General features: G+C 47.3%; 2 protein-coding genes across 2 annotated transcripts in view; both read right to left on the reverse strand.

Moving 5' to 3' along the window:
- LOC127566648 (uncharacterized) overlaps nucleotides 1–11252 on the reverse strand; it is a 105267-nt gene extending 94015 nt beyond the window's left edge. The window contains exons 1-2 of the mRNA XM_052009164.1: nucleotides 11080–11252; nucleotides 2043–2210 (exon numbers count right to left, since the gene is read on the reverse strand). The gene's annotated coding sequence lies outside the window, so the exon portion shown is untranslated. The remainder of the gene's footprint in view (nucleotides 1–2042; nucleotides 2211–11079) is intronic.
- A 1644-nt stretch (nucleotides 11253–12896) lies between these two features.
- LOC127566664 (NACHT, LRR and PYD domains-containing protein 3-like) overlaps nucleotides 12897–27819 on the reverse strand; it is a 172082-nt gene continuing 157159 nt past the window's right edge. Inside the window, exons 8-12 of the mRNA XM_052009185.1 lie at nucleotides 18342–20023; nucleotides 17469–17555; nucleotides 17146–17313; nucleotides 16818–16980; nucleotides 12897–15103 (exon numbers count right to left, since the gene is read on the reverse strand). Of these exons, the coding sequence (XP_051865145.1) occupies nucleotides 16893–16980; nucleotides 17146–17313; nucleotides 17469–17555; nucleotides 18342–20023 (2025 nt within the window). The 3' untranslated portion in view covers nucleotides 12897–15103; nucleotides 16818–16892. The remainder of the gene's footprint in view (nucleotides 15104–16817; nucleotides 16981–17145; nucleotides 17314–17468; nucleotides 17556–18341; nucleotides 20024–27819) is intronic.

Raw genomic sequence — 27819 nt, forward strand, 5'->3', positions numbered from 1 at the left:
TTAGGACTTAGATAAACACAGTTTTACTGATATGGTTGGATGAAGGAGGAAAATAAACAGTTTTCACCATTGAATTCAGTGTTGTGTGATTGAAACCGTTGGCGAATGGAAACGGGAATTGCCACAGAGGTTCACACTCAGTAATTTAGTGAACGAAAGACCTCCAGACCCTGGAATAGGCAATGGCAGAGCTTGTGATATACACAAGTACAGGTATACACAGGTGTAATGAAAAACTGACTTGTAACACATCACAGGCACATAGCGTTATGTAAGCAGCATTCAGAAGAAAAGCAAAAATTAAACATAAATTATATGGAAAAAAAACAATTTGAACAAAAAACAAACACCATTTTAGTGTAATGAGATCAAAGTGGTCATAGTGTTGCTGAACTGTAGTGATGATCTGGGCCGTGTCGGTTGGTTCTAAAACATAATGCTTGAAGGGAACTGACTGTTCTTGAACATGGTGGTGTGGAACCTCAGGCTTCTGTACCACCTGGCAGATGGTAGCTGTGAGAAGGTGGCATGGCCCAGATGGTGGGGATCTTTTATAACGAATGTTGCCTTCTTGAGGCAGTGCCTCCTGTACGTACCACCAACGTTACCGATATGGAGAACACGGCCCTAGACGACTCATCAAATGTTACCAGGAGTTTTAGCTGGCCAGGTTTCCCCCACAGTTAGTCTTCTGCTACCTGCCTCTGAGCTCTCCCCATAAAGCATAGTTGGTCTCTGTAGTAGTGCTGGGTGCCGATGCTCTCTTTTCTATTTGAGTAACAGGCTGCTGACCCCAGCTCACTCCGTGTGTTCTGGTCCAGCCCACAATGAGCACGATGTTTGCTCAATGTTTCACAACCTGCAGCACTGATACACTTGACAAGTATGCCGTGCCATGGACACTCTCTGCTCTTTCACCCATCACACTGCAGATGGAGGCACTTTCCCTGTGATATTCTCTCCATTAACCACAGATAGTCTGTGGGGAGAGATAGATTAGCGGAGAGTGCACACTGGAGATTGTGGATACTTCTCGCATGGCATTCTGTCCATTACCCAGAGACAGGCTGTGCATCGGCAGTCTGTTTCTGAGCCTGCCAACAATTTTACCTGGGATCCATTAACTTGATCCATCCCCTATGTTCTACTGCTCAGCATTCCTCATCTTGGGAAGGAAAACATGACCTTGAGATGACCACTAACACTGTCCACCCTTCTCTGTAGAGTTCTCACTGCAAATCCAGTCACAGTTTTGTCCCCAGGCCTTCCTCCATTAAAACACTGGAATCCTCCTTCTCCACCTCGACCCTGATGGGCTTACATTGCATCACTTACACCAGTGTCTGTACCTCAGGAAGGGCTTCTACCCCTCACTTATCCCTCACTGAAAGGCCCAAACACATAATGGTCAGCGGTCAGAGTAGAACCTGTCTGTGACAGACAACCTGGGAAAGTAAAGAGACCAACAGACTCTGCCTGCTTCCACGTCCAAGTGCTGGTTATTTCCAACTGTTGCTCACACAAATACAGTTCAGCGCCACGTCAGTGGGGCCCTGTTGAAAGGACGGATGATGCTGCACCAGGAGGCACTTCCTGTGGAAGACATTGCAAAATACCACAGCTAACAACTAACATTGTCATAACATACACTTCTAGCTTTCGGTATCCAGAGAATCAATGATAAGTTGTTGCACTTCATGGCAATACACCATTTTTGCAATTACTGCAGTATGTCTGCACCTGGGCTTCTCAAAATGGGGAGAATTTTCAATGCTCTTGAGATGGTTGTGACGCAACACAACTGCACAAGGACATTTCAGAACAACTGAACACAAGGCACTGAAATGAGGAAAGAGTTTCGGTGGGAATGTGAGCATTTTCAAGAGTTGGGCTGCTACCACACCTACAGCAATTGTAACAGGGTCTGCCAAGGGCATAACTTGGCATTTCTGGGCACATTCAGTCTCACACCAACTATCTCCTGCCTTCCTTTGTACACATCTGTAACACCCAAAGGACCAGTGTGAGTAAATAAGACTCACCAAGCTTTCTTCAAATTGATGGAAATTCTGGATCAGAAGAGTTCGCTCCAGTTGCTTCCCTCAGTTCTGTGGCTGGTTCACTTGTTGCTGTTCCCGAGCCTTCAGCTGCTACTTACTTCCAGTAGTCAGATTATTTCGCCCAGTGTCTCACCGCTGGACTAAATTTAACTGGACAGATAATGTCACAAGTTAGCAACACAAAGGAGAACAAAACATTTCTGGTCAGTTTTCCTAAAGACAAAACTAACTGAAATTTAAATGTTGAATACAAATATAACGATCTCAGTGAACTAACATCCAATTGTCCCTCGCAATTCACAACACTCGACATGGGATATGAAGGAGTCATCATTGATTTCAACATAAGACCATAAGATATAGAAGCAGAATTAGGCCATTCAGCCCACTGAGTCTGCTCTGCCAGCCAATTATGGCTGATTTTTTTCCCCAACCCCATTGTCCTGCCTTCTTCTTGTAACCATTGAGAACCTCAGCAGTCAAGAACCTATCAATCTCTGCCACAGACACAGCAATGACAGCCTCAACTGCCCTCTGTGACAACAAGTTCCACAGATCAACCACCCCTTGGCTGAAGAAATTCCCCTCATCTCAGTTTGCAAGCCAAGTTCCTTTATTCTCAGGCTGTGCCCTCAGATCCCAGACAATCCCAAAATAATCCCTTGCCCAATCTTTCTGAACTCCATCCAGTACAGGCCCAGAGCCACCAAAAGCACTGCATATGTAAAGTCTTCAACATTCTTGTGAACCTCGTAAGCAACAACTAAGGAACACATTTCCAGGAACAACATGCGATTTGGTGGCAGAATAATTTTATGGGAAAAGCTGTGGTTTCTAGACTGAAAATAAACACAAAGTGAACGCCTGTGCACAGATCCATTTCCCAGGAGACTTAAACCACTCCAAGGTGCAGAATAATAAACAAAAAGCTAGAAATGCTGGAAACACTCAGCATGTAAATATCAGCTGTGGAGAGTGGAACAAAGTTAATGTTTCAGGTCCCAGACTCTGTCACAATAGCTTCAAACAATTTCTGTTTTCATTGCAGATCTCCAGCATCTTGACATTTTCTTTGATTTCTACAGGATCACAGGTGACAGTGAGGGAGAGTTTCCAAACACGGTTCGAATACTGAACTACAGGTCCATTTCTCATGTGGCAAATGCGGAACTGCTCATTTATTCACGGCCTCTCCCTGTGATGAATAGAATGGGAATTCATTCTGTCTCCAGAGAAGCACTGACAGCTTCCAAAGCAATGCAAGACCCAAACATCTGAGCCCAGAACACAAAGGTTCGCTCACCCCCTCATATAATCCTGAGCAAACTGATCACCGGGGCCCATCCTACCCAGGTTACAAACTCTGCTACCCTCGGACCCATCCTCCGCGGGACACGGTATGACCAGCCACTCACCAACCCCGATAGCATCGCACATCGTCCCCATATCTCACACCAGGTGGCGTAGTCAGTGACATCCCCCAACTAATGTCCAACCTCCTAAATTTCTGCTTCATTGCAGAAGGAGGAACATCCAGTCGCAATGTGGAATACAATCCGAAGCCCAAATACAGTCAGTTTCATATTCCTGAAATCTCCATGCCAGGATTATACCCCAGGCACAAATTCTGCCAGGAATCATTGCTGCCAGCAAGCTGCTGCAGTTTCCCCGCCATTTCAGGTTCGCAAACTAACGCCACCAAACCACTCCCTGGCAGAACTGTAACCCAATGGTCCAAAAACTGGACAGGGGCTCAGGCTGGGAAATCAGCTCAGGGTCAGCAGAGGGCGCAGATACATCTCAACTCGTCTCCAGCAGCTAAACTGAGCACATTTGATCATTATCTTATTGTTGAGTGGGATCTTGCCCAGCACAATTGGCTGCCACATTCTCTGCAGTGTAACAGGAACAACATACATTTAATATGAAATTAAAAACAGAAAACACTGAAAGCTCAGTAGATGGCTGTATCTCTGGAAATGGAGGGAGGCCCAGTACAAGAACTGGGACTGTCCAAGATGCTGTACGACCTGCTGAGCATTTATAGCATTTTCTCTTTCTTTTAACTGTCCTGCAACAATTGTTTCTTTTAAACTTCATGCACAAATATCAATTCATTGCAAAATGTTCGAGACATCCTGAAATAATCAACAGATTGACGTCAATGCCACCCCCACCCGTTTATTAGCTCTCACTTCATTCCAACGCAGGCACCATGCACTCCAGACAGGAAAAGCTCAAAGCATCCTTTCCTCCCACCATCATTCTGTTGCACCTGTTCCTGGGGCCACTATCTCTCCGCTGAGGAACAGTGAGCAGAGAGCGATAAAATGTGCAACATTCCTTGCAGCTCTGGCGGGCTGTTACCCTGGTAATGCAGGAAATGGCTCACCAAAAATAGCTTAAAACGGAAATAACAATCTCAACATCACATGCTCCGAGTTTCACTGTGACAAAGATGAACACTGAACATTCAGCCATTTTGTGACGGTAAAACTAAAATTCCAGTGGTTGCATTTACCCTGCCCTTGAGCGCATGCAGTAGTTCCAGATTCAAAGAACATTCAGCAGTGATATATCTACAGAAGCAGATCTAAGATCAAGAAACATTGCTGGAAATGACTCATCTGCTCCAAATGTTCATTGGAGGATATTTTTTTTTAAAAAATCACACAATGAATTCAGAGGTGAAACCCATGAAGTCTCCTTCTTTATCCCTCTAGCATTAAAATTGCTGGCAAAATATTTTAAACCAAAGAACCAAATCGTCCTAATTAGCTCCACATAGTCGTCCTGTAACAAAAAACAATTCCTCAAAGGACTCAGTGAGTCAAGAATTCAATCTGCGGTCGCAAAAGGAGCAACTCAATATTTCAGGTGAAAAATTCTATCAGCACATAGAGAAGAAGAAATATCGCTAATATATAGCACTGGGGCGGTGGCGCAGAGGCTGGAAGATCATTGGTGGAATGGAAGGGCCTGTACTGCGTTGTAATGTTCTATGTTCTACGTTCTGAGGCTGTGCCCTCAGATCCTAGACTCACCCAGCAATGGAAACATCCTCTCCAAGTCCACTCTATCCAGGCTTTTCATTATTCTGTAGGTTTAAATGAGATCACACCCCCCTCCGCCATCCCTCTGAACTCCATCGAGTTCAGGCCCACAGCCATCAAACGCTCCTCACATGTTAAGCCTTTCATTCCTGGCATGATTCTGGTGAACCTTGTAAGCAAAAGTTATAATGAGCACATTTCCAGGAATAACACGCAACTTGGCAGCAGGATAATTTCGTGGAAAAAGCTGCGGTTTCTTCACTGACCCATTAACTATCTCGAAATGAGTATTTCTACATGTCCATTTCCCGGGAGACAAACTATTCCAAGGTAAATGAAATTAAAAAGAACTAAAAATCCAAGACACACTCAGCAGGTAAAGAACATGTGAGGAGAGAGGAACAAAGTTTATGTTTCAGGTCCTAGACCCTCTGTCAGAATGGCTTCAAACAATTTCTGATTTTATTTCAGATCTCCAGCATCTTGAGTTGTCCTTTGACTTCCACCGACAGGTTTCAGTTAGGGGGAATTTTCAAACACAATTAGAATACTGAATCCCAGGTAGACAACTAATGTTGCAAACACCAAACAGCTCATTTATTACTCATAGAAGACAGCATGGAAACAGCCCCTTCAGCCCAACGCATCCATGCTGTATCATTCTATGCCCCAACCCCGGCAAATGCCTCTTAAATTTTGTAATTGTACCCGCCTCGACCACTTCCTCTGGCAGCTCATTCCAGGTATTCACTGTGCTCTGTGTAAAGAAGTTACCTTTCAGGTCTCTTAAACCTCTTCCCTTTCCTTGTATCTGTGCCCTCTAGTTTTGAACTCCACAATGCTGGGGAAAAGACTCTGACCATTCATCGTACATGTCCTACCCTAGCCTGACTATCCAAAATGCATCACCTCACACGAATCCAAGTTGAAATCCATTTGCTATTTTTCAGCTCGTCTCCCTTACTGACCAAGATCTCTGAAATTCATTGTAATCTGCTTCACTATCAACGACCTCCAATTTAGTATCATCAACAAACTTGCTTATCGTGCTATGTTCATTCAGATCCAAATCAATTATATGCATAATGAACAAGAGTTCCCAACGCTAACCCAAGGCACCCCACATCACAGGCCTCCAATCGGAGAATCCACCTTCAACCATCACCCTCTGCTTCCCACCATCGACCCAATTCTGAATCCACCTCGCTCGCTCCCCCTGAACCCCATGCGACATAACCTTCCAGATCAGCCTGCCGTGCGGGACCTTGTCAAAGGCCTTACCAAAGTCAATATAGACAACATCCATCGCCCTATCTTCATTTATCCCCTCAGTTACCTGTTCGAAAAACTCCAAAAGGTTCGTCAGACATCACTTCCCACGCACAAAACCATGCTGACTATTCCTGATCAGGCCTTGACGATCCTTGTGATGGTAGATACTGTACCTCAACATTCCCTCCAGAAATTTCCCTTCAACTGAAGTCAGGATCACTGGCCCGGAGTTCCCTGGCCTTTCCTTGCTACATTTCTAGAACAATGGAACAACATTAGCCACCCTCCAGTCTTCTGGAAATTCGCCAGTGGCTAACGACGAAGCAAATGTCTACAAGGGCCTCCGCGATTTCTCCCTGGCCTCCCATAAGGTCCAGCAGTGCACTCGGTCAGGCCATGGGGATTTCCCACCTTCATGCACTTCAAGGCCTCTCAAAGTGAAGGGTGGGATGGGAATTCACTCTCTCCCCAGAGCTGCAGTAATAGCTTCCAAAGAAACTCCAGCCCCAAACATCCAAGACCAAGAAATGTTTGCTCAACAGCTTATCAGCCCAGGCAGCCTGTTTCCTGGGGCCCACCCTCTCTGGGTCAGAAACTGTCTGATAACACGGGGCCCATCCTTCCTGGGACGCAGTCTGACCTGCCACTCACCCACCTCAACAACGTCACACCTTCCCCGTGTCTGTCACAGGGTGCTGTAGTCAGTGATTTTCCTCCATCCAATGTCCAACCGCCTGAGACTTCTGCTGCATTGCGAAAGCAGGAACATCTAGTCCCAGCTGTAGAATTACAGACCTGGACTGAAGCCCGTACACTGGCAGTTCCATATTCTCGGAGGTACCTCCTCTGGATTATAAGGAATATACAGACTCCGCCGTGACTTTCTCCTGCCAGCAATTTGCTGGGGCGTTCCTGCCATTTCCAGCAACTAGAACCTAAGGACCTGGGCCAGGGTTCAGGCTGGGAAACCGGGTGGTACTGGTCATCAGAGGGCACAGATACACTTCACTCTGCCTGCAGCAGCTGAACTGAGCTATTTGATCATTTTCCTATTGCTGAGTGGGATCGTGCCAAGCTCCATTGGCTGACACCTTTCCTGCAATGGAGCAGCAGCAAAATTCACTTCATATAAAACTAAAAATAGAGACGGCTGGAAACTCGGTACATCGGGCTGCACCTGTGCAAAGAAAAACCGTGGAAGAACCAGTCTCAGAACTGGGACTGTCCAAGATGCTGTCTGACCTGCTGAGCCTTTCCGGCATTTTATCTCTTTACTTCAAATTCCCTGAAACCACGGTTATCTTTAATTTTGATGCACAAATATTAATCAATTGCAAAATATTTGGGACGTGTTGAAATTATCAACAGATTTGCGAAAATGCCATCCCCACCCGTTCGTTCGTTCTCACTTCATTCCGACACAGGTATCATGTATTTCACACAGTAAATGCTGAAAGGATCCTTTCCTCCCCCCGTCATTCTGTTGCACCCGCTCCTGAAACTGCCTCTCCATTGAGGGGGAGTGACTAGAGTGATAAAATTCTGCAACACTTCTTGCAGCTCTGGCGGGCTGTTGCCTTGACAATGGAGGAAGTGGTTCACCAAAAATAACTGAAAAAGGAAATAGCAAACTCGACATCACTTGCTGTAAGTGCCTTTATGACAAAGGTTAACACATAACATTCAGCCATTTTGTAACAGTGAAACCAAAATTGCAATGACTGCTTTTACCCTGCCTTGCGGTGCGTTCAGTAAATCCTCTGGCAGTTCCAGCTAACAAAACCAATACCTGAAAGAACTCAGTGAGTCAAGAAGCATCAGAGGGAGCAAAAGGTGAAAGTTAGCATTTCAGGTTAAACCTTATATCGGGACAAAGGGAAGAAGAAAGATCGCCGATATATTGCAGCGGGTGGTGGGACAGAGGCTGGAAGATGATGGGTGGAACTGGTTGGGCAGGGAATTGGCAGGTGGGAGCAGGTGGGTGAAGGAGGGGGTGGGGAAGGTGAGTGAAGGTAGAAGGAAACGAGGTAAACAGATGAGTGAGTGTGGGAAGGGAACACCGGGCTGTGGGATACCTGAAACTGGAAAATTCAATGTTTCCTTTCCCATTCCCCCCCCCTGATTCCATCAGCCCATCACCCCCTCCCCATCTGGCACCACCTTTCACCTACCAGCCTCTGTCCCACACCCTCATACCGCTATGGACGGGCAAACTTTCCTCTTCTGTCTCAATCGTGATGCAGGGCCACGACACAAACAATTAATCTACACCATTCGCCTCCACAGACGCTCTTTGACCTGCTGGGTTTTCCCACCGTTCTGTTTTTTTATTGCTCCAGATTCCAGAATTTGCAGTCTCTGCCATATTTGACCAATTAAAGTCTTCCCCTCAGGCACAGACCCACAAACCCACCAGTGGTGTCAGCACAATGATAGGCAGCTACGAGGGAGAAATGACGGGAGCCCTCAATAATATCCAGAGCAAAATGACATTTTGGCTGCTACATGTGAGCAATATTCACACGTTTTAGATAATAACCATCTCCGATAAGATGGACACCACCAATACTTGCCATTCAATGGCACTGCCATCACAACACTGACCACCATCGACAGCTCGGGGTCAGCATAAAGAGAAACCGAACCAGGCATATTGTTGTTGTGATTACAAGAAAAATTCAAAGGCTGGACATTCTGCAATGAAGACCTCTCCTCCTAACACACCGAAACATTCCCATTACAGAGAGATTAGAGATATATTTTTGTCAGTCATATGTACATCGAAACGCACAGTGAAATGCATCTTTTGCACAGTGTCTTGGGGCAGCCTGCAAGTGTCACCACGCTTCCGGCGCCAACATAGCATGCCCACAACTTCCTAACCCGTACGTCTGTGGAATGTGGGAGGAAACCGGAGCACCTGGAGGATGTCCACGCAGACACAGGGAAAACGTACAAACTCCTTACAGACAGCAGCCGGAATTGAACCAAGGTGGCTGGCGCTGTAATAGCTTACGCTAACCGCTACTACCTTGTCTGCCATCACGCACAAGGCCACGCCAGGAAACTAATGGAAGACACTCCACTTGCCTGGATGAGTGCAGATCCAACAACGGCCAAGTTCAACACATACCCAGGACAAGGCAGCCCTCTTGAAGGACAGCCCATCAATGGCAGAAACGGGTCATTTTTGGATTACCTGTCAGTAACTAGTTGAGTGCCACAGGGATCAGCACTGGAACTTTAAATTTAGTTCATGATTTGCATGAAGGGACTGAATGTACTGCAGCCAAATGTGCTGACAACACAAAGATAGGTGGCTCAGCAATTTGTGAGGAGACAAAAACAGCCTGAGGGTTTATAGATGGGATAAGTGAAAGGGCAAGAAATTGACAGCTGTACTATACTTTGGGAAAATGTGAGGTTATCCACTTTGAAGAGAAAGTTTATATTTGCAGTGAGGGTACAATGTTGTGGTACAAAGACATCAAGGATTCTTGTGAATAAAAGACAAAGCTAGCATGTAGATACAGCAAGCAATTTGGAAGGTTAATATAACGTCAGCCACTATTTCAAGGATGTGAAGTATAAAAGTAAAAAAGTTTTGATACAATTTTACAGCGATGACAATGGCAACAGGCCATGGGATGCCGCCATATGCACATTTCTGTCCACGTCGCACACTATCCAGACCTGCAATTTATCACCATTCCTTCTGCATTTTGGGTAAAGTTTAAAACTCCCACCTTAAACAGCATCGTTTCCACATGTTCCGGTGAGAATTGGCAGCTCACAAAACCAGCTCAAGGACAATCAATGTCAGCCTTCCAGCAATATACACATGCTGAATATTAGAACATAACTACGATATAAAAAGCTCATGAACTAGCAAGACGAGAACAAATGAGAAAAAAATAATTGTGTAGAAACATCAGACAGCCTGGGTTGCTTACTTTGGAACTCCTGGATGGAGACTAAATTGAAGTGTACAATTTTTTTTGAGGTCTCAAGATAAATCGAAAAAGGCCGATTTCTGGTAGTAACAGGCTCAAACACCAAGAATTATAGGTTGTACCTCAGCAGTTAGTTGGAGTGGAGTGGAGATCAAATAACAAATTGCCAACCCCCCCGCACCCACACCCACAGGGTATGACAGTGTTGGATTTCACCGCCCTGTCTGTACAGACAAATGAGGGAAGTTTTCACACACGTGGAGCTGCGTCCTGAAGCTGCGATTCCGCTGTTTAACCTTTCCTTCCCGCACGGGCACAATGCGCCGAATGGCCGCTTTCTGTGCCCCAGAATCGCTAGGGAAGGCTCGGCAGTGTGGCCGTTCGAGGAAGGCTACAGCAGCGCCAGCCACCCGGGTTCAATTCGGGCTGCCGTCTCTGAGGAGTTTGCACGTTCTCCTCCGGATGCTCCGGTTCCCTCCCATATTCCAAAGACACCCGGGTGAGGAAGCTGTGGACATGCTGTTAGCGCCGGAAGCGCGGCAGCCCCCAGAACACTCTGCCGCAACAGATACTGTGTGTTTCCATGCACATTAAATTTCCATTTGATTTACAGCGCGGTAACAGGCCCTTTCGGCCCAACCAGTCCGCGCCGCCCATTTTAACCCCCAAATTTACCGGAGTCACCGCCCCAACATCAGAGGCCGCCCGCCCGCCCGCCCGGCACCGGCGGGACATACTCACCGGTGGGAACCTGCTGTCCTCGCCGCGCCCCCACCCCCGCAGGCAGCTGAGCCTCCTGCCGGCTCCCCGGCCCAGGGTGGGGGGGCGAGGGCCCTCTCCCGGCCCCGGTCCCGGAGACGATCGGCCCGCAGACCCGCGTCAGCCGCCGCCCGTCCGGTGACTGTGAGCATGCGCGCTGCGCTCGCCGCGTCATCAGCCCGGGGGGGGGGGGAGGCGGGGCCTCGGGAAAAACACCCCCGCAGATGCTGCAAACCCGCGGCGAAGCGGGAGGCGGGGTCACGTGACCCTCCGCTGACTGCGCGCGTCAGGTGGCGGTTGGCGGGCGCGCGCTCGGCCGTTCAACCGTCTCCGCGCGAGCCGGGCAGCGCGGGGGTGACGTCAGGGCCGCGGGAGCGGCGGGGGGGGGGGATGGGTTCAGGGAAGCGGTGGGGAGGGGCGGGGTCTGACCGGTGACTGACAGGAAGAGGGGGCGGGTCTATCGCCATCGGGACCGCCCCTGCCCAGCTCCCCGAGTGCGGCAGCTCCTGGGCGGCCCCGCAGTCACAGGTTCGATTCCAAGCCCAGGCCTGACCACATAATTCATTGAATAAACAGGAGGAAATGCTGGGAAAGGCGAGCAAGAGATGTCATTGCACCCTGGCGTAAACGACAATAAAATAATTTGATCGGACAGTCAGAGCGTTCTGCAGCACGGAAACAGGCCCTTCGGCCCAACGTGTCCATGCTGACAAAGCTGCCGACCTGAGCTCGCATCATATTCGTCTGCATCTGACCCGGATCCCCCTCAACCTTCCCTATCCACGGACCTGCCCAGATGTCTTTCTAACGTTGTGAATGTCCCCGCCTCTCCGACTCCCCCAGGCAGATGTTGCATATCCCCACTCTCTCTGTGTGCACAACATGCGCCTCAGGTCTCTTCGAAATCTTTACCCTTTTACCTTAAACCTCTGCCCTCCAGTTGTCGACTGCCCAGCCTGGGGACAAACACTGTGACCCTCCAGCATATCTATGTCCCTCATGGATTTATAAACCTTTATAAAGTCACCCTTCAGACTCCTTTGCTCCAGTAAGCTGGTAAATGGGTTTAATATTGTCACATGTGCTGAGATACAGTGAAAAACTTTGTTTTGCAATCCATCCAGACAGGTTATTTCATCAATCAGGTCACCGAGGCAGTACAGTGGAAACCAATAACAGAATGCAGAATAAAGTTCTACAGTTCCAGAGAAAGTGCAGTGCAGGCAGACAATAAGGTGCAAGGCCATAACCAGGTAGATTGTGAGGTCAGGTGTCCAGCTTTTCGTACTGGGGGACCGTTCAATCGTCTTATAACAGCGGTATAGAAGCAGTCCTTGAGCCAGGTGGTAGGTGCTATCAGGCTTTTGTATTTTCTGCCGGACGGGAAGATGAAGAATTGAGAATTTCTGTGCTGGGAGAGGACTGTGATAATGTTGGCTGCTTAACCGAGGCAGCCAGAAGTGTAGACAGAGTCCATGGAGGGGAGGCTGGTTTCCATGACGTGCTGAGCTGTGTCCACAACTCTCTGCAGTTTCTTGCGGTCACGGGCAGAGCAGATTCCGTCCCAAGCCGTGATGCATCCGGCGTTCTAAATATGTTCAAATCCGAGCATTGAGCTCAGTATCCAGGGTGTACCTCACCCCCTGCTGTGCCCACTTGTTAACCCGATTTTGAAGTCCCACTTTCGTCTGCTGTAAATCACACAATGCCTCAGGTTAATCCAAATGCATTTATTTAGCTGTATGTCGCTAGGGAGAAATTTTTTTTTACAAAATAAACCTTATTCATAATAAAAGACAAACTATATACAATTACAAAACAGTGCAAACCTTTACATTCTTGTACAGATCATTCATTAGTGTTACCTTTTTACATAGAAAACAGCACCGATGCCACAAGTGTGGCTCCCTGGAGGCTACCAGGTCCCGTATTTACCATATTTCGGGGCTTTCTCCCTGTTCCCGCCCCTCCCTCTCCAGTGGCAGAAGAGCCCTAAACCCTAGTCCTTCCCCACCGAGCCTTTGCGTTGGCTGCGCCCAGCTTCAGTGTATCCCCTCAGCACGTACTCCTGCAGCCTGGCATGTGCCAGCCGGCAGCATTCCCCTACAGACATCTCGCTGCGCTGGGAGACCAACACGTTTCGGGCAGACCAAAGGGTGTCTTTCACCGAGTCGATGACATTCCAGCAGCAGTTGATGTCCGTCTGTGTGTGTGTCGCCGGGAACAGCCCGAAGATCGGAGAATCCTCACACCACCTCACACTGAGGGCGGGACAGTGGACACAGTGTGCTCCCTCTCCAGGGACACAGGCACTGCTTCACGGGCGGGGTGGGATGGGGCCGGACAATTAACCTCCTGCGCTGTTACAACAGTGAGCCGGGGGAAAATCAACTCAGTTTCTGGCCAGGCAGGTTACAGGCTGCAGGACTGAATATCGGATTCTCAAACCTCAGGGCATTTGCTTTCTGCGAAAATAAAGGCAAAAACGATATTGTCAGCTGGTCGGGCAGCGTGTGTGGAAGGCAAATCGGGGAGACTTTCATGTCCATAACAGAAGAAGAGGAAATGCCAGAAAAGGCGAGCAAGGAATCTCATTGCACCCTGGCGTACGTGGCAATAAACTAATCTGATCGGAAATTACCTCTGTTTACAGTCAGAGCGTTATACAGAAAGGAAACAGGCCCTTCGACCCAACTTGTCCATGCCGGCAAAGGTGCCGACCTGAGCTCTCATCATATTCGTCTGCATTTGCCCCACATCCCTCTGAGCCTTTCCCATCCATCTTCAATTAGTTAACACATCTTCAATGTGTGCCACACACTCTTTGATACAGTTTAAGGTGGTTCACAGGACCCATACGTCGAAGGACAAGTTAGCCCATTTTTATCACCATATGAATCCTATATGTGACGCATGTAATTCGTAGGTGGCTCCCCTGACACATAAGTTGTGGTCCTGCCAACTTTTGGAAAAATATTGGAAGGACATTTTTAACATTATTTCAACTGTATTGAGTATTGATTTACAACCTCACCCTATCAGTGCAATTTTTGGGCTACCAAAAATGGTCGTATGATTGCCTTTGTCACGTTAATGGCCACGCGATCCATTTTGTTTAACTTGAAGCATCCAATACCCCCCCGCACTTTTCAATGGTTTTCTCAAACTGTATCATGTTTAAACTTAGAAAAAGTTAGGGAGCGGGACTGTGGATACTTTGCTTAAATTTGAAGCAGTTTGGAGTCCATTCATTCAACATTTTCAGAGGATATCGATCCCCTTTCAATCATCTTTGAACTCGGACCAGCGGAGTTGACAATATACTAACGCTCTTAGTTCATCGAGAACTATCAGTCCAGCTTTTTATTTTGTAATATTTTTGTTTACATAGAAACCGTGGGGCCTGGAATATTTTTTTTATTCTTTGTGACTATATATGTCATGACTGCCCTCCCGATCTCTTTGTAGTATGTGTATAATTACCGGTTATATGTATTAATCTGCATTATTTTAAAAATTATTAAAAAGAATGAAAAAGAAAGGTTATTTCAACACGTCAAGTCACCGAGGCAGGACAAGGGAAAACAGGAACAGAATGAAGAATAAAGTGTTACAGTTCCAGAGAAAGTGCAGTGCAGGCAGACAATAAGGTGCAAGGCCAGAACGAGATAGATTGTGAGGTCAGGTGTCCATTTATCGTACTGGGGGACCGTTCAATAGACCTATAACAGCTGGGCAGAAGCTGTCCTTGAGCCTGGTGGTAGGTGCTTTCAGGCTTTTGTATCTTCTGCTGGACGGGAGGAGGGAGCAGTGAGAATTTCTGTGGTGGCAGAGGTCTTGTGATTATGTTGGCAGCTTTACCGAGGCAGTGAGAAGTGTAGACAGGGTCCATGGAGGGGAGGCTGGTTTCCGTGATGTGCTGAGCTGTGTCCACCACTCCCTGCAGTTTCTTGCGGTCAAGGGCAGAGCCGGGACGTATCCAGATAGGATGCTTTCTCTGGTATATCTGTAAGGGGGACATGCCACATTTCTTTATATCTCGGGGAAGTCAAGGCGCTTGTGAGCTTTCCTGGCTGCGGTTGGACAAGTTCTGGCTATTGGTGATGTTCACTCCTCAGAACTTGAAGCTCTGAACCCCTCTTGGTCTCAGCACCGTAGGTGTAAATAGGAGCGTGAGAACAATCCCAGTCTCTCCAGCCTCTCCTTATAACTCGAGCCCTCCAGTCCCGGCAACATCCCCGTGAAATTTTCCTGCACCATTTCCAGCTAAAGCGCACCCTTCCTGTGGCTGGGCGACCAGAACTGCACCCAACACTCCAAGTGCGGTCTCACCAACGTCTTGTACAGCTGTAACATGATGTCACAGCTCTTGTAGTCAGTGTCCCAACTAATGAAGGCCAGCGTGCCGTACGCCTTCTTCACTGCCCTGTCTACCTGTGGCTCCAACAGGGAACGATGTACCTGTACCCCTGGTTCTCTCTGTCCCACAACAAATGGCCCTGCCATTCACTGTGTGTGTCTGGCCCTGCTTTAACTTCCCGGCAGGCATCACCTTGCACGTCTCCCAGTTTAATTCCATCTCTCCCCACAGAGGCTGCCCGATCTCCTGAGTGTTTCCACAACCGCCCGCACCCACTTTTATTTCAGACCATAGAACACTACAGCACAGAAAAGCAGGCCATTCGGCCCTTCTAGTTTGTGCCGAAACGTTGTTCCGCTAGTCCATTTACCTGCACCCAGTCCATAACCCTCCAGACCTCTCCCGTCCATGTATCTATCCAATTTATTCTTAAAACTCAAGAATGAGGCTGCATTTACCACATCAGATGGCAGCCCGTTCCACACTCCCACCACACTCTGAGTGAAGAATTTCCCCCTAATGTTCCCATAAACCTTTCCCCTTTCACCCTAAAGCTATGTCCTCTCGTACTTATCTCTCCTAATCTAGGTGGAATGAGCATGCTCGCATTAACCCTGTCTGTAGCCCTCATAATTTTGTAAACCTCTATGAAATCTCCCCTCATTCTTCTGCGCTCCAAGGAATAAAGCCCTAACCTGTTGAATCTTTCCCTGTAACTCACCTCCTGAAGACCCGGAAACATTCCAGTAAATCTCCTCTGCATTCTTTCAATCTTACTGACATCTTTCCTGTAGTTAGGTGACCAGAACTGCACACCATGCTCCAAATTTGGCCTCGCCAATGTCTCATACAACCTCACCATAACATCCCAAGTTCAGTATAAATGCTAGGATGCCAAAAACCTTTTTTTACAACCGTGTCTACCTGCGACGCCACTTTCAAGGAATTATGTATCTGAACTTCCAGATCCCATGTTCCTCCGCACTCCTCAGTGCCCTACCATTTACTGTGTATGTCCTACGGTGATTTGTCCTTCCAAAATGCAACACCTCACACTTGTCTGCATTAAATTCCACCTGCCATTTTCTGGCCCATTCTTCCAGTTGGTTCAGATCCCTCTGCAAGCTTTGAAAGCCTCCCTCGCTGTGCACTACACCTCCAATCTTAGTGTCATCAGCACACTTGCTGATCCAATTTACCTCATTACCGTCTAGATCATTGATATAGACAACAAACAACAATGGTCCCAGCACCGATCCCTGAGGCACACCACCAGTCACAGGCCTCCAGCCTGAGAAACAATCATCACTATCACTCTCTGTCTTCTCGCACACAGCAAATTTTGTATCAAGTTTACAACCTCTCCATTGATACGTGGAGATACATGGATACATATTCCCGTCCCGCGGGCGGGGATGTCTGTACATTGGGACGTTCACAGGTTCACCCTCAGTCCGCGTCTGGTTCCCTGCAGCGACTCCAGCTCATTCCGTCCATCTGAACTGAACTGATTCTCCCGCAGCCTGAAACAGAGTGAAGAATAGAGAGCGAATAAACAGATTACACATCAGTGTCAGTGACTGGGGACTGGGGCTCATGTTTCAACAACACTCACACAGAAATGGCACCAGAAACCCCCGCCCATCCACTGAGATTTTATCACATTAAACATCAATACAACCACTCACCAGATCCACTCCAGACTCGGGAGGGTCAGGATGAGGCGGCGGAGAGCGGGGACACATCGGTCTGTGAGGGAGTTTGATCCCAGGTCCAGCCCCGTCAGTGAGCGGTTTGTACTGAGAGCGGAGACGAGATCCTCGGCACCAGAATCTGTGAGACCGACATCCCACAGCCTGGAGATGAGAGAGAGCGAGGGTGAGGGACACAGAGAGACAGGAGACGGTGCAAACCCCCAGGGTTTATCAGTAACACAATTACTGACCACATTAATGTTCAGGGTCAGACACCCAGTGACTGTAAACACAATCTCTCACAGTCTGGCACTTACCGCAGTCTCTGTATTTTACACTCCGGGTCCCTCAGAGCCGCAGACACCGGTTTCACTCCCGAATCTCCCAGGTCGTTGTACTGCAGTCTGAACACAGACAGACAGAGTGAGGAACAAACTTATTCACACCCGGGGACCAGTCAGTCTGACATAACAGGATATAACTCGGATATTACATGAGACACTTCAGGACATTAATCACTAATTCCCCCCTCAGTGCCCAGCTCCCGGTCACTCACGGAATGTCAGTAATTTATCCAATAAAGTGCTGTGTAAACTCTCCCCCTTCAGTCTCAGTGTGTGTGTGAGAGCGAGCGAGAGAGACTGGGCGGCGGAGGGGGAGACACCCACACGCATCGCGTTAGGAGGGGAGAACAAAACTACAACTGAGGGAGAGGGAGAGATACACTGAGGGGGAGGGAGGGTGGCTGCGAAAGGGGTGGGGGAGGCTGGACAGCAGCCGGGCCGGGTGTGGTGAAAGGAGGGAGAAGTGATCAGGCCGGGTGTGGGGTGGGTGGTGAAGAGAGAGTGGCCGGTCAGTAGATGGGCGAGGGAGGGACAGTAGCTGGGCCGACAGTGTGGATGGCTGTGAGGGGACGTGCTGGATGCCGAGGGGGTGAGAGTGGACGTGCCGGGGGTGGCAGAGTGGCTGGGCCGAGGATGGCGGGGAGGGTGTGTGGACCCACCAGGGTTGCGGTGGGGATGAAAGGGCAGAGAGCCACTCCGGGGGTGGGGGTAGGGGAGTGATACCCGCCGAGGGGACAGATGAAGGAGAGTTGCATCGGGAGGGTGAGGTGGGGGAGGAAGTCACACAGAAGCAACACAGATCGGGAGGTTTTACTATTTAATAATAGAAACAAAATAAACAGTTACTCCAACTCTCGGCATTTGTGTAGCCCGGGTCCCAGCCGCTGGAGCCCTTCACACTGAATGTAGCAGCCCCAGAGATCGAGGTGGTTTATTGTATCACAGAGCCCAATGACATGAGACAGGACGGCGCAGTCAATCGGGGTCAGTCGCAATCCACGGAAGGAAAGTGTTTCCACAGATCCCAGTGCGGCCTGAGCCAGTCCACGGTTCTGAGACTCAAACAGGTAGTGCAGTGTGTTCAGGAGGCTCCTTTTACCAGCTTCACTCCCTGTGTTTCCACTCTGACGTTTCACCTCCTCCTTCACCCAGTCAATCACTCGGCAGATGGTTTGATGGGGAAATGGACCCAGAAACTCCTCCAGCCCCCGAGCTGACCCTGGGAAGGAGAGACCAGCAACAAAAAGGAGAAATATCTCAAACCGCCCGTCTGTCGTGCTGTGGGCTTCAGTGAGGAGTTTCCGGATATTCCTTTCATCCGCAGTCAGTAATTTTGCGAGTGCGGCTGCAAACTCTTGGATGGTGAGGTGTGGGAATGTGTACACTACGCTCCGGGCACAATCCTCTCTCTCCAAAAGTTCCATCAGGAACCCGGACAGGAACTGGGAAGGCTGCAGATTGTACTTGATCAAATCTCCATCTGTAAACACAATCTTCTTCTCAGACACTCCTGTGAAGGCCATCTCACCAACTCTCAGTAACACATCAAGGGGGCTTTCAATCTCACGGCTGTGGTTTTTCAGGATGTTGTAAATATAGTGTGAATATAGTTGGGTGATGGTTTTGGGAACTCGCTGCAGGTCCCTGTGTGTTTGTGTGAAGAAGGGGCCCAGTGCCAGACCCAGGATCCAGCAGTAAGAGGGGTTGTAGCTCATGGTGTACAGGATCTCGTTCTCCTCCACGTGTTTGAAAACAGCTGCTGCCACCGTCTGATCTTCAAAAAACCTGTGGAAATATTCCTTCCGTTCCTCACCGACAAATCCCAGGATTTCAGCCCAAACACTGATCTCCGCCTTTTCCAACAAATGTAACGCAGTGGGACGGGTGGTCACCAGCACTGAACACCCTGGGAGCAGCTTGTGCTGGATTAAACTGTACACAATGTCAGACACTTCACACCACCACTCGGGATCTGGGCACATGTGCTGAGGTTCTGTGTCTCTCCGACTGTCAGCAAAATCGATTGTGTGCTTGAATTCATCCAAACCATCGAATATAAACAGCAATCCCTCAGGATTCTTCCAGACCTCTCCCAGAATATTCCCAAAGTAAGGATATTGATCCAGAATCAGTTCTCTCAGGTTTATTCTGCAGTTAATGGAGTTTAAATCTCGGAATTTGAAGCTGAAGACAAACTGGAAGTGTTGGTATATTTTCCCCATGGCCCAGTCATAAACAATCTTTTGCACCATGGTTGTTTTCCCGATCCCCGGGACTCCAGCCACTGCTGCTGAACTCCCAGAGGTCGGTCGGGTGAAGAATCTCTTCATTTGCTGCCAAAAACTATAGTAGTAATTTCTCTGAAACAACTGATCAGTTCGGATTTTTTCCAGCTCTCCCCGGAGATGTTTCTCTCTCCACTCCTCATGGTCCCGGCCTCTTGCCAGCAGCTCGTGTTCCACAATTCTCCGATCTCGCACAGTAGAAATGACCGTGAGCTCAGCGTATCGATCAACCAGCTGGAAAACCTTCACCTTCTCCCTCATCAGGATCGTGTTCACCCTCAGTGTTTCGGTTTGTGCCCGCAGAGTCTCCTTGTGTTTCCGCTGAACATCTGAGGAGATACAGAAGCAGGTTGTCAATGTCTGTTCTGGTCAACATGGAACACCCATCATATTTTCTTTAATAAATCTCTTGTTATAGTGAAGACATTGTTTGTCTGAAATATGGAACTCAGAGTTACAGTGCCAAAAAATGAACAGTGGCGCCGAAACATTTCAAACATCTTGATTCTCATTCTTTGCTCAGCATCTGTGCTGAGGCTCGATACCTCTCCGACTGTCAGTGAAATTGATTCTGTGCTTGAATTCATCTGAACCTTTGAATGTAAACATCAATCCTTCGGGATTCTTCCAGACCTCTTCCAGCATGTTCCCAAAGTCAGGATACTGAACCAGAATTAATTCCCTCAGGTTGATTCTACATTTTATGGAGTTTAAATCCCGGAATTGGAAACTGAAGACAGACTGGAAGTGTTGGGCTATCTTCCCCGTGGCCCAGTCATGAACAACCTTTTGCACTATTGTTGTTTCCCCGATCCCCGGGACTCGGGCCACTGCTGCCGAACACATTCTCCCCTCTGTTCATCGTTTGCAGCTTATCCAGAGCTCCAGTGGGCACTAAGTCCATACATAGTTCTGGAGAGGGTACCTCCTGTGCGTGGACTGTGCGGTTGACAGACACTGCCTTCCCAGCTCAACTTTGCTGAATTGGGGAACACTGAAGTGGATACCGTGGGAGACGGGAAACTTCAATTGGTCGGGGGTCTTGTGTCTACAGTATTAGCTCGGTGACATTCACTGGGATATTGTCAGCTCTAGTAGAGGGACAGTTTTTGAATGGACTTATTTTAATCGACAGCTGCCTGGAAATTCAACCCATTCCCTGGAATATCAGGGCAGTGGGAGGGATTGGACACATCTTGCTTCCCATGAACGGTCTTACACGCACTCCAGCTCACACCCGCCCTCTGCCCGGCCCACACTGACACTTTGCCGTTTTCCAGTCAGATATAATTCTATATTCTTCTCCCAAAACATTTTGGGACCACTCTCCAGTGTGTATCCATCACACCAGCAGGAAATATGGGAAATCCCAACCGTTCGATTCCTTTCACATTCCTCCTGTTGTACCTGGTGCCCTCGACACTGCCTTCAGGTTTAAGCTCTCACTACCGAGCCACATCCAATGAACACAGTTTCTGTGTCCTTCTCCAGGCTCTGCCAGTCACAGACTCGCACACCCCCAGCAGACCTCTACAGTCTCCTCCGCTGCGGGGAACTGGTACATGAACTGAGGGCATTCCCCAGCGCAGTGCTGAGGAAGCAGCAAATCTGGGTTCCACTGTTGGACTCTGAGGTGCCAGACTTTCTGGGCTGGAGATGACGGTTCCAACTGGAACCCTCTGGATTCGGCTGTTGAAGTTTTGGCAGTTCTCCGGATTTTCAGCCGGCGCAGAGGGACGCAGAACTCTGAGGCTTGCTGACTGGCAGATGGGGCGTCTGTGTATAAATTAGGTGGGAGGCACACAAAATGGTTTCCTGTGTGCAAGCCCCAGCTCCAAAAGCCTGACTCCCGGATTCTGTCAGACTCTAAACAGGCGGCGAAAGGCAGGCAGTCACATTCTCAGAGAGACATAAAGACTTTGGGATTTCCATCCCATCGCTCACCCTTTTCTTTCTTTTTTTCTTTCAATCTTTTTATTAAATTTCAAATTGATAAACATAACAGTAGTGATTCTACACATGATACAAAGAGATCGGGACGACAATAAGTTAATGTATCCAAACACAAAGAGTAAAATATGTAATCTGAACCTCCCACTCTCAATAAGTGAACATGAAAGATTTAAAAAAATATTTGATTATGAAAAAAAACCAAAAAAAACAACAAAACAAATAGTAATAATGAACAAAAACGAACCAAAAACTAAACAGAAGCTGGGCTGTCGTATTTCATCGATTAAAAGCATTGTTACGTCATTAAATCAGCTCCTCAATATTTGAATAGAAAGTTATTGAAAATGATTGGCAAAAAGTCAACTTACATCATATGAAAATGCTGGATAAATTGGCTCCAAGTTTCTTCAAAATTAACGGAAGGATCAATTTGACCACTCCGATTTTTTTCCAAATTTAAACATGTAAAAGTTTGGGAAAACCATTGGAATGTAGTAGGAGATTTAGGATCTTACCATTTACATCGAATGGATCTCCAGACTATTAATGTAACGAATGCAATCATACAAACTGAGGCAGATCAATGGGCAGAATCCATCACTGGTTACCCAAAAATAGCAGTGATACCATGTGGTTGTAAATCAGTACACAATACCTCTGAAATAATATCAAAAATATCTTTCCAATATTTTTCCAAAAGAGGGCAGGACCAAAGTATATGTCTCATGAAGCCTCCTCAGAATTACATCACAGATAGGATTTATATGGCTATGAAAATGAGCTAGCTTACCCTCAGACATATGCATCCCATGAACCACCTTAAACTGTGTCAAAGAGTATCCAGCACACATTGAAGAGGTATTAACTAACTGGAGAATTTTCTTACATGTCTCTGTAGATAGAAGTATCTGAAGTTCTCTTTCCCGTTCATTCTTAATTGTATCTGATATCCCTAAACGTATTTTCATAATCAGATCATAAATTATTGCTATCAAGCCCTTCTAATAAGGGTTAAAATTTCTGTAATTTCAATAGGATGTGGTATCAGAAAAGTAGATAGAGTAACATTTAAAACGTTTTAAATCTGTAAATATCCAAAAAATGTGATCCAGGCATACTGTATCTATTAGACAAATGTTCAAAAGACAAGTAACAGTTATCAATGAATAGTTTGTTATTCCTTTGTTTTCCAAAAAAGAAAAGCGAGATCGATTCTCGATGGTTGAAAGAAAACATTGGATAGAATAGGACTTAATAAGATAAATTTATTCAATCCAGAAAATTTATAAAATTGAAACCATATTCATATTGTGTGTTTAGTTATTGGATTAATCATTTGTTTACACAATTTATGAAGTGCAAAGGGGAGCGAGGTCCCTAAACTACAAGCTAATGAAAACCCTTGCACTGACTCACACTCGAGATAGACCCATCGTGGACATTGAATTACATCTAAATCTTGTGTCCAAAAAATAAAATATCAATTTTTAATTGTCCAACAGTAAAATCTAAGTTAGGCAAAGCCATACCGCCCTCCTTTATTAATTTCAGTAAATATTTCTCACTTAACCTTGGGTTTTTATTCTGCCATATATATGAAAGAATTTTAGAATCAATAATATCAAAAAGAGATTTGGAGACAAGGGTTGGAATCGCCTGAAATAGATGCAGAAATTTAGGTAAAATAGTCATCTTAACAGCATTGATTCAACCAATCAGTGATTGGGAGAATGGGGACCATTTAGTAAGCAACTGTTTAACATGATCAATGATGGATAGAATGTTAACTTTAAATAAGTCGTTATACTTGGTATTTTAACACCCAAATAAGTCAAATACTCAGTCACTAATCTGAATAGCGATTGCCTACAGATAGGAACTTGCATAATTAATGAAAGAAGCTCACACTTATTAAGATTTAATTTATAGCAAGAAAAACCACTAAACTGAGCAAGAAGTGATAATACTGCTGGGATGGATTTCTCAGGGTTAGAGATATAAAGTAACAGGTCACACTTACCTTTCAGGTGAGTGGGCACTTCAGATAAACCCCGCTCGATGTCCATGTAGGCGAACTGCCCAGCACCTGTTCAAATAGATTAACTTACATTATCTCAGTTCTGTGTAACATTGTGCAACCAGCATCCTTTACATCTGAAATGTGACACAGTGTATTGTTCACCGTACCACGGTCCCGTATTTCTTCCAATATTCTGCTCAGCTTCGGCAACGTGTGACGTATTTTCACAAAGGATTCCCACATCACCCTTCGGGCCCCGGAGCCCTTCTCCATCACCAGATCTAGGAGGAGTTTGGAAGCGGCCGCTCGGTTTCCCTTCTCCGCGAGCTCAGTCACACTCTGCAATGAAGAATGGTGAATGTATTGAGGAGCGGAGGGCGGACAAGCAGCGGGCAGGAGGAACGATCCGGTACATGATCCCCAGAGGCACTGAGCACAGAGTGGATTCACTCACTGGGCGGGTACCGACCAACCATGAACCCGAACCCGGACTGACACAGACCCTGGTCTAAATATTACAGGGTCAGCGTCAGGGTTCTCCAGGGTACCTGCAGGTGAACTGCAGCATGCTCACAGTTCACAGCTGGGCTCCATGAGGGGTGCAGCGTCAAACTACCGCTGGGGAACCGGCAGCGCGGAGCAGCCGACAATTTCCGGACTTCTGCGCATGTGAGGGAGTCCGAGGCCATCTGGTAGTAACGCGGAGGAAAGAGCTTGGAGCAGGACTGTCAGCCGTGACAGAGGGAATGTTAGGGTTAGATCTAGTTTGTGGTTCTTTGCTACCATTCAGTCTGCATGGCAACTGGGGGATGTCCGAGGAACACAAGACCATGAAAAGCAGTCTGTACTTAATGCTGTGTTAACTGCACCTGTTGAGAATATTTTTAATTTCATTAATTCTGCAAGTGTCAGTGTTAACATTATACGTGGTACTAATTACAAACTGTAAATGTATCAGTCATAAGGAACAGAAGGTTACTGAACTAAGAGGCACAATGTGATGCGTGATCAAATGCAAGACGTTCAACAGTTCAGAGGAGAGGCACTCGACAAGCGGTGCCTGTTCAAGTGATGCAGGGTCCCATCCACGATGGGTTAAGGTAGACGTGAGAGATGGGCCGAGAAATAAATCACAGGATGTCTGAAGTGCAGGAACCAGGGTTCACCAAGAGAACACAGACTGTTCCGTGGCCGTGAAGGCCAAGGATTGGGAACATGATGGGAAGACAAACAGAGTGAATAGAATGGTTCCCTGTCTACTCTCAGAACCCTTCAATTTCACATCACTGACAGTCACCTGTCAATCATTGCTTGTATCCAAATCTGTCTAAAAATGAATGTGTTCAGATAATTGGAGAGAGTCCTGTCAGAGCCTGTTTCTTTCGAATAAAGCCTCAGTGTGGCTGCATCCACGGACTCCTTTGTGGTCTTTGATCCACACGGATCTCGGCCTTTTCATTGTCCAGTGGTTGCTTCGCACAGGTTCTCTGAGTCTGAGATAAATTGAGAAGAATGCACACTCTCTCAGTGTCGCTTGCACTTACGTGATACTCCGGCCCAGTGAAGTGATCCGCCCCTGTTAACATGAGGCCGAGTCCCTCCACACCCTCTTCAATCGCCTGCTCCAGTCGGTCCCGGTAGAATCTGGTCAACCGGAACAGCTGGTGATCCTCACAGTTTGACAAGAAGGCGGAGATTGCGGAGCTCAGATCTGTGATCGTAATAGAACCTTTAACAGTACAGAACAGGAACAGACCCTTCGGCCCACCACGTGTGCGCCTACCCTGATACCAATTGAAACGAATACCATCTGCATGCACCTGGTCAATAGCCCTCCGCTCCCTGCCTGCTCAGGTGCCTAAATATCTCTCAGACGCTGCTATCGCAATATGCTGCCACCACCGCCCTTGGCAGCGCGTTCCAGGCACCGATCACTCTCGGTGAAAAAATAATGCATCATCAATCTTCGTTCAACTCGTCCACTTTTACCTTAAACCTATGAACGCCAGTATTTGACATTTCCACCCTGGGAAAACGCCTATGCCTATAACCCTTACCTTTGTCTCTCATAATTTTATGCAGTTCTAAGAGGTCTCCCCTCAGCCTCCGAAGTTCCAAAGAAAGCAATCCAAGCGTGTCTAACCACTGCTTTTTCTCATTCTCTCTAATCCATTAAACTACTGATGCTCCCTCTCCAAAGACTCCGCATCATTCCTGCAATGCCACGACACAGAACTGCACACAGTGCTCCAGTCGTGGACTAACAAAGATTCATGCAGCTACAGTACGACTTCCCGACTTTTGTACTCAACGCTCCAACCAATGAAGGAAAATATGTCAGACGCCTCCTTTACCAGCTTATCTCCGTCTTATCACTTTCCGGGCGCTATGGACCTGCACCCTTTCATCCCGAGATCCCTCTGTGCATGAATTCTCCTCAGGGTCCTGCCATTTACTGTCTACTCTTACATTTGACCTCCCAAAGTGCAACTCCTCACATTTGCCGGGATTAAGCCCCACCTGTCAACTCTCTGCCCATATTTCTCACTGTAGAATAATCTGTTGAATTCTTTGACCACAGACCCCATTTTCCACAGCACCGCCATTTCTGTATAGTCCGTAAATTTGCGAATCTGCACATGAATGGGTCCATCCAAATCATTTATATATGTCACACATCAGAGGTTAAAACACCGTTCCTCCCGAAGCACCACGTGTAACAGATGTCCAGTCAGAAGGACATCACTACATCACTATGCATGGACAAGCCAATTTTGAATTCAATCTTCCAAATCTCCATGGATCCGTTGTGCCTTACACTTCCGGATCATCCTACCACAAGGGACTTTGTCGAAAACTTTACAAACGTCTCGATAACAACATTCACTGTTCTACCCTCGTCAATCCCCCTCCTAAAATCAAGTTTCAAGACATGACCCTCCCCACAGGAACCCATGCTGACAACCTCTAATATATCTGTACTTTTACAGATGCAAGTAGAATCCATCCCTCAGAATTCTCTCCAATAATGTCCCGACCACTGATCTGAGGCTCACCGGTACATAATTTTCTGGGTTGTCTCTATTGCCCTTCTCAATCCGAGGAACAGCACTGGCTATTCTCCAATCCTCTGGGACCTCGCTGTGGCGATAGAGGATGTAAAGCTTTCTGTGAAGGTGCCAGCAATCTCCTTTCTTGCCTCTCGCAATAACCGGAGTTAGATCACATCAGGGCCCGGGGACTTATCCAATACACTGTTCTTCAAGAGCCCCAACATATGCCTTTAAATATCACCATACACTGTCCGATCTCGGTATCCTACATATTAAACTCCTTGGCGAATCCCGACGTGAAGTATTTATTTTGTACCTCATCCATTTCCTCTGGCACCAGACATAAATTGCCTCCTTTGTCATTGAGCAGTACTACACTCTCTTCAGTTACCCTCTTGTTTTAATATGTGGAAAATGGCCGTGGGATTCTCTCCAAGGACTCTTCATGGCCCCTGTTAGACCTCTGTGATTCCCTGATTAAGCAGTCTCCTGCTTTCTTTATTTTCTTCAAAGGTCCCGCCGATTTCAGCCCCGAAGGACCTTAAACATCTTTTCACAAACCCATGTTCACCTTTAGTCCTCAGCCCAGACATTCATTAGTGCATTAAAACGTTAGAACAGACCATAAATTTGCTGAGCACCACTTATCTACAATGAGCTGTATCCCGCTTCCAGAACTGCAAATAATCTCTAACTCGGCCACAGAAAACAGATCTCAAGAAGCTCCCCTCATCTCTACTGCGCCACACCCCATTAAACCGGCGGAGAATTGAATGTTGCCCTTCGAAAGCCTGAACTGCACCCATATCGCACAATCCCTGAACTCCCAGAAATGCTTCAATCATCTGGCGCTGCCTTTTATAAATGAAAACACACCTGGTCTCCCCACCAGCTGCTGGGAGGCGTTTTACACATCGCGGCCTGCCAAGAGGTGAAACAGATCCTGCCTCTGCGCTGGACTGTTACATCTCCCACGACAATCGCTGTCGTGTTCTAGTCTGTGCTTCACCCAT

Source organism: Pristis pectinata, chromosome 44 (genome assembly GCF_009764475.1).
Source record: "Pristis pectinata isolate sPriPec2 chromosome 44, sPriPec2.1.pri, whole genome shotgun sequence".
Taxonomy (NCBI): domain Eukaryota; kingdom Metazoa; phylum Chordata; class Chondrichthyes; order Rhinopristiformes; family Pristidae; genus Pristis; species Pristis pectinata.